This window comes from Ctenopharyngodon idella, chromosome 1 (assembly GCF_019924925.1).
Source record: "Ctenopharyngodon idella isolate HZGC_01 chromosome 1, HZGC01, whole genome shotgun sequence".
Classification (NCBI taxonomy): domain Eukaryota; kingdom Metazoa; phylum Chordata; class Actinopteri; order Cypriniformes; family Xenocyprididae; genus Ctenopharyngodon; species Ctenopharyngodon idella.
Genome location: NC_067220.1, coordinates 33,612,058 through 33,623,640, shown reverse-complemented (window position 1 = coordinate 33,623,640; position 11,583 = coordinate 33,612,058). Strand labels below are relative to the sequence as shown.

The following is an 11,583-nucleotide window of genomic DNA, read 5'->3' as shown; positions in this document are numbered from 1 at the left end:
TTATTTATTTATTGTGTGTCTGATTAAGGACTACTGATTAAGAATACTTAAATACTTCAAAGTCATCCTTTAGTCAGGTTTTAAATACTGCAGAATTTCATTAGACAGAATTCTCACATTAAGTACAATAATTAATAGCTTGTTGATTTACAGTTCATTAGTAAAATCGAAAAGCCACACAAAAAATCTAATATTACATGATATTTCACATAATAAATCACATTGTCATATGCTAAAAGAATGACTGTGCTTTACAGTTAATCAGCAGTTATACATGAACAGGTGTATTATTAACTTAAAATGCAAAATAATACAAAATTCCATTTTTCCTATATATTAACATGTTAAATCATCATATTTATAACTTTTATTATAAAACTAATTGTTAGGGTGAATAAAAAAAGGGATTTTCAAGCAAATGGTAAAATAGGATGTGATCACCATTATCCACTGTAACATCCCTATCTTCTTAATTCAGTGCAATCCAAACTCACTGTCATTTCAGTAAAACACTTTTTCCTCTAACTTCAATTTTGAATTTTCCAGTCTTTAGAGTCAAAGTGTCCTTTAATCTGCTGAGGAGGTAGAAAACCAGACATACTGTAACATTAATACAACGATCACATTATTCTGATTGAATAAAGAAATTGCTTTAATACAACGTGGTCTTTCTCTGCTTGTGCTTTGATGTGGGTTTCATGTGACTTTATAGACCTGAAAACTGATGATAGAGCAGTCATGTGACTGGTCAGGTGTGATCTGGAAATAGTGGTGAATGCAGAGGAGGAGACTTGGAAAAGGGGATGCTTTTAAATGGTAGAGATGCACTGACTGGGGTTTCATTCGGGATGACTTCGGGAATTTTGTAGAATTTGGCGTTTGACTTTTCTATTTTTACTGAGAGAGAAAATGGGTGAAACAAATATGTCAGAGGTTTGCACATTTTCATTTCTCTCATTTAGTACATTCACTCCAACCAACCCTCCAAAACTTTTTCTCACCTTTTTTGCGGGGTTTGTGGGGTCTCTTTTTGCTGAGACGGATTCGACTTTTGAGAGCAGAGTTGTCCAGCAATTCAAATGACTGAGAGAGAGAGAAAAATAGTTATTTGTCATTCATTCCACTTTATATCAAGTAATGAACTAATAAACAGTCTCTCACATATTAACATAACCCACACTCAAAATTTTTTTAGAGATTTACGAATTTCAATGGTATAGTAAAATTCCATCAAATTTAATCGAATAATCTTTACATATTATTCATGTATGAATTAAGAATTTCAAATGAGTAAAAAAAAAAAATAGAGCTTTATAAAGCATTTTGCATAAATCTTAAAAATAGTAACTTTAACAACATAAATTAATGTATTACAGTTTAACAGTATTCCCCACCTTGACTGCTGAAAAGTCCATCGGCGGAGCATCCGACGACTTTCTTTTCATTAATTTTAAATCATTTTTGGGAATAATATACATGTCCAAATGGTCATAGATGTCACCTGATTTCTTTGACTCGCAGTCCATCCCACATGCCATTTGTTTTATTGCATTATTTGTTAGCAGTGCCTTAGGAATAGCAAAAGTTTTTGCATCCTGTTTCATTTGTCTTACATGTGAGTCACTGTTCACTTCTGCTACATTGTCCTGTTGAGCATCACTAACATCCTCTTGATTGTTCTTTATGTCCTCTGATTTGTCCTGCTCTGGTGTCAAAAGCGGAATAGTGAGCTGAGTTTTTTTTTCTGTTTGGACAACATCATTTGTCATTGGTTGATCACTAGTGTCTTTCTCTGCTGGACTGGTTTTGCTGGGCAGGTAACTGAGCCATTCGTTTCCTGTGAATATTTCCTCCATTAAGTTGATCGGTTCAAGATCGAGTTTGAAGTCTTTTAAGGTAAATTTTCTGCAGAAAGAGAAGATTTATTAGATTAATGTAACAAATGTATTGCTTATTAATAGTTCATGTTAGTTAATGCATTAACTAAAATTAGCTTATTGTAAAGTGTTACCATAGATTCAAACCAGTTGGGTTACACTTTATTTTATTATTCCACTTTAGACATTCTGCTAACTATAAGTAACTTTTCAACTACATGTCAACTCTCATTCATTTGCATCTACACGTCAGCTCTCATTAGTATTAGTAATAGTAGACTGTTAGGTTAGGGTTAGGGTTCGTAGAATAATTTGACATGTAGTTGCAAAGTTACTTATAGTCAGTAGAATGTCTGTTGGGGGACTATCAAAATAAAGTGTTAGCAGATATTAAGCAGAGTCTACTTATACTCTAATGACTGCTGGTTGCCATGTAGCTGCAAAGTTACTTATAGTTAGTAGACTGTCTAAAGCAGTGTTTGCCAACCCTGTTCCTGGAGGGACACCAACAGTACACATTTTGGATTTCTCCCTTATCTGACCCATTCTTTTCAGGGCTGCGTCCGAAAACTTAAAAATGCTGCTTTCGGAGGACGCATTCCAAGGTAGAAAGGCATCAAGGCATGTCCGAATCCAATGTTAGCTTCACTTATGTCTCCTTAGATACCTGATCTGATCGATTTTTGAAGGCAGCATATATCCTTCACTACCTTTGATATCCCACAATCATGTGCTTTCCATTCTGTGACAGTTGAGCTAAAAAATAAAGATGTCTGAAAGTTGTGGTTGGTGGTCAGTTTGTGTGTAAATATACATTTTTGACCAACGTTTTCCACTTTCGATGTCATTTCGAGTGAGAAATTACAATTGTACTAATTAAATATTCTAAGGATCCATTTACACAACACTGTTTTTTAACTAAAATCGGAAAACTTGGCCGTTCATTTACACAACAACAGCGTTTTGGTTGCCTGACAAAGCAAACTTTTGAAAACGGGTTTCAAAGTGCAAGTTTTTGAAAACGATACTGTTATCATCTCCGTGTAAACTGCAAAAATGAGAATATGTGAAAACGGTGATGGCATGCACAAGCGTATTATGTGTTCAGTCTATAGACATGCGCGAGTGCTCTGTAAAAGAATGCATATGTGCACATGTGCGTAGTCTTTCTTTGCTGTGTGAAATGTGTTCTGACTGAAAATGACATTGGCGATGACCTACAGCCAATGAGAGAGCAAGATACAGGGCAGCGGGAAGTTCGGGGAGGAGTTATAGACTAATGAGTTAAATCAGGTGTGTTTGATTAGGAAGAGTTTGGAAATGTGTAGTGCTGGTGTGCCTCCAGGAACAGCATTGTGGCAAACACTGGTCTAAAGTGAACTATCGAAATAAAGTGTTACCATTTATTGTTCCCTCAAAGTATGATACAGTGATTTTAACTAACAGTGGACTTGTGCAACCTGAGATATCACCAGAAGCTAATTCGCTGTTTATCCTTTTTTATCCTGTTTTCCCTGTTTTTTTTCCCATTCACTTTAAAAGGTTTTTCATGTTTAGGAGGCTCTGTGGACTTACAGTTATTCAGCAGTTTTTAAGAGACAGATTTTTTTCCATCACATCACATGAAAGGAATGTCAAAGAACTAGAAATGAGTTATAAATAGGTGGACTTGATAATGCTGCAAATAAGGAAGTGGTTTAGAGTTTTTAAAACAAACAAAACTAGTTTCAAATGGGAAAAAGACTGAATGTGCATATAACATTTAAACAATATCAGGGGTTCTCAACTGGCCCTTGAAGTCCACTTTTCTGCAGAGTTTAGTGTCATCCCTAAACTTACACACCTGAGCAAGCTAATCAAGGTCTGCAGAATTACTAGAAAGCTACAGGCAGGTGAGTTTGTTCAATGTTGGAGCTAAACTCTGCAGGAAAGTGGACCTCAAGGGCCATAGTTAAGAATGCATGGTCTATATAACGTGTCAAACTCTGTCCAGCAGAGTGTAGCTCTAACCAGCTCCAAAACACTTGCCTGGACATTTACTGAAGTAATCCTGAAGACCTTGATTAGCTGGTTCAGGTGTGTTTAATTAGGGTTGGAGCTAAAAGGTGCGTTCACGCCATATTGTAACTTCTGTAACTACGAGATTTTGGCTCGTAAAAAGTGTTCACGTCCTCGTAGAGCTCGTAATTACAGCTTGTAAGCTGGGAGTTTTCTGAAAGCTCCCACATGTACCACGTGGCCGCTGTACCACCTGACCGCGGTAGATTCATTTAGGCGTATAGGCATATAGTGGTGCCATATAAACGCATAATTCCCAGTCAAAGGATGTGAACAGCTCCGAATATAATGTCACGTGTTGTCATCTCAAGATTCCGGTAAATACGAGGTGGCGTGAACGCAGCAAAACTCTGCAGGACAGTAGCCTGAGCTGAGGTTGACGCCCCTACACTAAAAAAAAAAAAAGTGGGTTTACATGATTTAATCATGTACATTGAAACTACATGAATCAATTAAGTTTCATGAATCAATTAGGTAAATAATTTGTGCACGTAATTTCAGTATCAAAGAATGGTCATTTTTAAAGGGTTAGTTCACCCAAAAATGAAATTTCTGTCATTAATTACTCACTCTCATGTTGTTCCACACCCGTAAGACCTTCGGAACACAAATTAAGATATTTTTCATAAAATCCGATGGCTCAGTGAGGCCTGCATTGCCAGCAAGATCATTTCCTTTTTCAGTGCCCAGAAAGCTACTAAAGACGTATTTAAAACAGTTCATGTGGTTCAACCTTAATGTTATTAAGCGACGAGAATACTTTTTGTGCGCCAAAAAAACAAAATAACGACTTTATTCAACAATATCTAGTGATTTAAAAAAACTGCTTCATGAAGCTTCGAAGCTTTACGAATCTTTTGTTTCGAATCAGTGGTTCAAACTGCCAAAGTCACGTGAACCATTGAAATTTCGAAAAACACTTATGACGTAATGAAGCCTCGTTTACTTAAACCATGTGATTTTGGTGCTTCGAACCACTGATTTGAAACAAAAGATTCGTAAAGCTTCGAAGCTTCATGAAGCAGTGTTTTGAAATCACCCATCACTAGATATTGTCATAAAGCCGTTGTTTTGTTTTTTGGGCACACAAAAAGTATTCTCGTCGCTTTATAATATTAAGGTTGAACCACTGCAGTCACATGAACTGTCTTAAATATGTCTTGAGTACCTTTCTGGGCCTTGAAAAAGGAAATGATCTTGCTGGCAATGCAGGATCGGATTTTATCAAAAGTATCTTAATTTGTGTTCTGAAGATGAACAAAGGTCTTACGGGTGTAGAACGACATGAGGGTGAGTAATTAATGACAGAATTTTCATTTTTGGGTGAACTGACCTTTTAAGTGTACCAATTAAGTAGTATAAAATTTATTTTATATTGTTGCCTGACAAGATTAATTTATTCAATTTCATATGTTTTTGTGTCACATGACTGAATTATAAGATTGTACTAGCTAACAAACTATTTGTTATCAATAGCACATAATTAAGCATGCTACATGCTAAACAGTAACAGCCTAAGCAAATGTTACACTCTTCTCCACAATGGACTGGGCTTCAGTTCTAATAATTCCAACATAACTGAACATTGTACATTATTAAACACTATTAAAATACTAAAACTTTAAGATTAAAATAATTAAAAAATAAGATTAAAATGAAAACTTAAATATAAAAATAAAAGTGAATTTACAAAATATGAATAAATACAATAATAGTATATAAATAATATCAAAATAACACTGGCAGTTATGAAGTGAAATACGTTTAGCAAATCCCACCTGTCTAAGAAAACATATTTCCCCTTTTTTGGTGGAAGTGGTGGAGGAGCCTCTGCAGCCTCGACCTCTATCTCCATGGAATTTAGCTGCATGGGGATTCAATGCAATTTAAGTTTATTATAAGTTCCAACATTCATTAAAGTTAGAGATCTGTCACTTTCGATATGAGAATAGAGGTAGGAAGTAAACATACACATTGTGCCTCTTCTTCCCCACTGTCTTGGATGCTCTTGCTGTCAGCCTGCTCACAATCACGTTTTTCTTTCAACTTTTCCATCAGTTTATGAGTAAGATTCTTCATCTTGTTTTTCACGCCCTTCTTTTGTGTTTTGGCATGCGAGTTCTCCTGTTCCATACCCCCGAAACTCATGTCTGAATCCTCCCATCCCAAAACCACAGCAGCTTTGCTGAACCTTTTCATTGCATTTGCAATGTTTTCATATTCCCGTAGGTCTGAAATACTTGGAGCTGAGAGGGGTCTCTCTTCCTTAGGCTTCTGGGCTACTGGATCTGAAGCAGATCTTGCTGTCCTGCTTGTAATGCTCACAACAGTTTGATGGGTCAGAACACTGCTTGTGTCCATACCTACTGGTTTTGAGGGACCACCACAAGCCTCATTTAGTTGTTCATGCTTAAACTCCATCTGTGCAGTGTCACATCTATCTGAGGACATCGAGAGGTGAGACGTGTGTGCAGATGATTCTTGAGGCGGATTGTTAAGCAATGATGCGGCTCCAGCCATGTGCTCCTCCATGCTAGGCTCTTTATTATTTTTGTCCACCAGCAATTCACTTTCTTTTGGCTCCCGACTTGATTCTTCTGCCTGTGTTTGTATAGGGAGAGGGCTCTTTCTCTCTTCAACCATTTCATTTCCATCTTCTGTTTCAGAGCTACTTGTTGGTTGTTTCTCATCATCCTCAGATCTGACTGTGCTATCCAAATCGTTCCTGTCTTCATTTGCTATATCTTCAGACTCCAGAGATTGGTAAAACATGCTTTGAGAAGTTGTATCTGGATGCGCATGTGATTTGGAAGTACTTCTTTTTGGATGGTCGACACGTTTTTTTGGACTCATAAGTTTCAGTAGCATAGACTGCAGTAGTGGGATGTCATTCTGTTGACCATCCCTCACATCGCTCTGCATGAAATAAAGAAAATTAGTGATTTTATGCAATCATGACTCACCTTTAAACTTACTAGTACTACTATACTTTATATTTTATAGATTGTACAATACTAGCCACAAAGCATATTTACTATCTCTCTCTCTCTATATCATAAACAACTCTATATATCTCTATATATGATCTTTCTGGGCTCTTTAAGAACTTAAATGCATTTCTGCAAATGAATCTTATCTTATGTTAAACAATCTACTTTTCATACCTTTTCTGTTTGTTCCTCCATAGTCTCTCATTTCCGGTTATCCTTTTTCATATCCTGCATTGCTTAATCATTTTAAAGTGTGCTAAAACTTATTTTCTCTTTTCCTAAATCCAGAGTCTATAGCTCTTGCCAAACAGTTGTGAAACCTGTGCAAAGCACCTTGTTTCTGTGCCTTCCTCTCTCAGTCACTGCCTTCTCTGTCTTTTAACTTCCTTTTATAGTCTAGCATTTCTGTACTGCCAAAACCTGTTTTCTAAATCTTATCTCACAATCCATTTCTTTAGCCTTTATCCATTTCTTTAGCCAATGTTATTCATGAATGTATTTTTGCATTAAATGTTAAATGTTTTTTATTTTTATTGTAGATCATTTTTATTTCAAAATGTGCAGTTTACAATACAATAGCGACAGACCAAATTGTTAAAAAAAATATTTCACCGTTCTATATATAATTTATATTTGTAAATGTGCAAATGTAACACATGGAGGAAGGAAACTGTAAAGATTAAAATACAGAATGTGTCTTGATGTAATGTAATATTTTAAAATCAAACGTATCTTTACTGGACTGCATGTAAGCAGGAAACATTTAAACATTTTTTCAAGAAAGAAGTCCTGTCTGGAAATGCCAAAGAATCTTTCTGTCTTGGGAGGAGGATCAGCTAGAAGTAAGCACATTGGTCAGACAAACTTGACAATCAGGAAAGCCCAGTGAGCTGTGAAATTCCTTCTAGGACTTAATCTTTGGACTACATCCTTGATCGTAAATTAAGTCCCTCAATTACGTGTTTATACATATAGACGTTCACACAAAGATATGTGTTCATACACACACCCACAACGGGGAAAACACGTTTACACTGCTGACGGCATACTGTGCAACTACCAGTGTACTGCAGTGGTTTTCAAACTTTTTTGACACCAAGGCCTCCCATTGTCCACAACAATATTCAAATGCCCCATGACTTTCCCAGATGTTCATGATTTATAAGGATTTTTAAAAAATATTTTGTATTTAAAATTTCTACCTCATTAAGATATTTTGGAGTTTGTCATAACTAAAAAATGTACATTGATTATATTGATTTTGTAATTATTTTTAATTGATTTTATGAATTTGGCTAGAAATCACATTTTTAAAATAGGCTTTCTTGTTCAAGACAGTTTTTGAGGTTTTTACAGTTACAGTTAATGAAAATAAGAATATTTTATTTTTAGTTGTTTTGTCTCATTTTAAATTATTAGCCTATTATTAAGTCATCTTGAAACTCCCTGCATGAGTGAGAACCACTGGCATGCTGAATACAATAAATAAAAGCATAGAAAACAGTTCAATGCAACATATGTTGTCATATGACCGCGTCAACTGGCACGTGTAATTTCAGAGATGAATGTGATTTCCCCAAGTAGAACAACATTCTGGAGGATCCATTCAAATGATCTTGGAACAACATTGAAATCAACCAATCAGATTTGAGGGACAAGTTTACAGTTAATGTCAAGTTTAGGCTTGCAATAAGGGTTAGGTACACCATTCTTATTCACATATCATTTCCCTCTGATTTTAGGGATAAGTTATGGGTAGGGATAGGTTTAGGGGTAGGAATAGGGCTATGCTTTTGGACAGGAATGTTGTTCCAGGATAAACAAAATGTTGATCCAGGAACATGTCTTACTTGCCAAAATCACGGCGACCGTAATTCAGAGTAGCATATATATTATCTCAAAAATAAAGAAATGATAAGTGCTCATTTCCATTTTTAATCAAAATTTTTGTAAATGTCTTGGGGTTATCTTTTTGGCAGTCTGGTGAGAGTATACCTGGAATATACAGTATTCCATGTAGTGTGCTCTGCTGCATATTTTGACAAATCAGTAAGACATCAGGGTAAGGCTATTCCATATACAAAAAAAATTCATACTGTATACATGCATTCCTCAAAAATAGTATGAGTAAAAAGTCGGAAATACCAGTGGGAAGTAGGGCTGCATGATTTATCGCACGATACGAAAATAATATTGAACTTAAACGCGATTATCACTTAAACGCGATTCTTAGTGCGATTATGAAATCGCAAAGGCAGTGATTTTTTTTTTTAATGCGCAGCTTGTCAATGAAGTATGGCTCTAATCCATCTGAAAGCACTGCGAGTTTGAGTCGCTTATAATGTACATTTGAAAAAGCAACATGCGTCAAACATCTTTCCAGACATGAGAAGCATTTATTAACATCTTGTCTAACAAAAGACAACATTTAATAACATGTTTTTACTCCAAACTCACTTCATAACAACAGTTGAGCATCCTTCTGTGAGATGATGTGGCTTCTTACACAGAATAAAGCAGTCGTGTGTTTATTAGTCATGTTTAATCAATCAAAGCGTTTCAATCTTCTGTTTATTCGGCTTATGTGAAGCATGTTATCTTCTTCTGCGCCAGGGCACATTTGGAGTTTCTGCGCAAGAGCGCCCTCTGGCTTTCAGATGGAGAAGCATTTACTACTGATCACAGAGCCGTACAACTCTGACAAGATGCACAAAAAAAATCATAAAACGTAATTTCGTCCCCCGCACTTTTTTCGGGCAAGTGTGTTCACGTAGAGGCCAATGTGAATAAATCTTGATTTAAATTCAAAGAAACAAGATATTTGTGACCTGTCGTTTTATTCTTAACTAAAATGAGGTGATCTAAACATTATGTGGCGCTCACTCTCGTGTAATATATGTTTCATTCATACTGGAAGCCGGATGGCGCTCTCTCGCAGAAAGTTCAAAACGGTTTCGTTGAAGTAATTCAGCTATTTGCTGTGTAGCAGCAGCTGAATAAAATGCAGAAACATATTGACTGATGAAACATGAAGACAACAAACACACAATTGCGACAAGATATGGTTTATGTGTGTTTTTCAAGCCATCTCAAGGTATTTATTGACAGTAAAGTATATGAATAATGCAGTGCTAATTGACAATCTTTTAATGTTTTTGAAAGAAGTATCTTATGCTCGCCAGAGCTGCATTTATTTGACAAAAAATACAGTAGAAACAGTAATATTTCAAAATATTATTACAAATTAAAATAGCTGTACTTTAAGGTATTTATTCCTGTGATGTAAAGCTGAATCTTCAGTCTTCAGTACTGTCACATGATCCTTCAGAAATTATTCTATGATGATTTGCTGCTCAAGAAACAATTCTGATTTTTATCTGTGTTGAAAACAGTTGCTTAAAATTGTTGTGGAAACCATCACACATTTAATTTTTCTGGATTTTTTGATGCATAAAAAAGTTCAATGGACAGCATTTATTTGCATTTACTGTCACTGTCACTTTTGATAAATGTAAAGCATCCTTGATGAATAAAAGTATTAATTTATCTTTTTGTAATCTTACCACAAATGTTTGAATGGTATCAAGGTTTCCACAAAAATATATGAAGCAAGCAGCACAACTATTTTCAACATTGATAATAATAAATGTTTCTTGAGCAGCAAATCAGCGTATCAGAATGATTTCTGAAGGATCATGGGACACTGAAGACAGCTTTAACCACATATACTGAACATTATATATTCACATAGAAAACAACCATTTTAAATTGAAATACTATTTCACAAAGAGACATATTTCAATTATACAATTACAATTGTAATGTTTCCAAACTTTTTATAGATAGGCCTACTGTATTTTCTGCTTTATTCTTTTTTCTTTTTTTTTTACATCGTATAAAATCCATGCACAAGTGTTTGTAGTACATAAATCAATCATAAAATTGTCATAAAATATAGGGAGAAAAATAATAGATATTGTTTATTGTTCAGCAGTGTATTTTATTTCTTATTAAAAGCAAATTGATTTCAAAAAAGCAAGAGATGAGATTAAAAAAAGTCTATCAATTAGACAAAGGTCAGATAAAAATTGGTATTACACCCAACATTTCTGTCCCCCTCACTTCTGAAATGATGGCTAAGATAAAATAATCGCAGCCATTGCCAAATCGCGTGTGGTTTAATCGCGATACAAGTTGGAGGCGTGTCAGTGAGAAACATGGTGGAATAACACAATATTAAGCCGTGACATTGTCAGGCTTTTTTTATTTACAACAAAATAAGCTAATTTCTAGCACAAAATATAATAGCATTGTAATAACAATATAATATGTAGCCTAATTATAAAGTTTACAGTGGCTTCATAAATTAATTAAAAACATCAAAAAGCAAAACACACCTGATGCACATTCTTTGTTCTTCATTTTCGATAAGTAGATTTCAAAAACCTTGCTGTACATTTGTGTAGTAAATGAAGATAAGGTACACCGCCATCTTGCTCTGACGAAAGTGACTTGAATGCACCTGATGTCGTAAACACAACTTCCCACCTGGTAGATACGAACTTCCCAATTCAGAGGGTTCCAAGGTCACCAAGGCAACCAATGAAAGGCTACAGTGGTCGTCACGTGATCTAGATTGCGGAAAACCACCAGTTTTG

At 35.3% G+C, this 11,583-nt stretch overlaps 1 protein-coding gene across 3 annotated transcripts; it reads right to left on the bottom strand.

Annotated features, from left to right (window-relative positions):
• Positions 1-7: 7 nt before the first annotated feature.
• si:dkey-9i23.6 (uncharacterized) lies at positions 8-11,473 on the bottom strand. Of its 3 annotated transcripts, XM_051902487.1 has the most exons (7): positions 11,323-11,471; positions 7,100-7,761; positions 5,907-6,851; positions 5,714-5,799; positions 1,395-1,905; positions 1,002-1,083; positions 8-897 (listed from the first exon to the last, which is right to left on the bottom strand). In XM_051902487.1, the coding sequence occupies exons 2-7, from the start codon at positions 7,118-7,120 to the stop codon at positions 749-751; spliced, it is 1,794 nt and encodes a 597-aa protein (XP_051758447.1). In that variant the 5' UTR covers positions 7,121-7,761; positions 11,323-11,471; the 3' UTR covers positions 8-748. The 3 variants fall into 3 exon arrangements, with proteins under 3 accessions (XP_051758447.1, XP_051758457.1, XP_051758441.1); XM_051902497.1 differs by lacking the exon at positions 7,100-7,761 and having other exon boundaries at positions 11,323-11,473; XM_051902481.1 differs by lacking the exons at positions 7,100-7,761; positions 11,323-11,471 and adding an exon at positions 9,383-9,949.
• Positions 11,474-11,583: the final 110 nt, after the last annotated feature.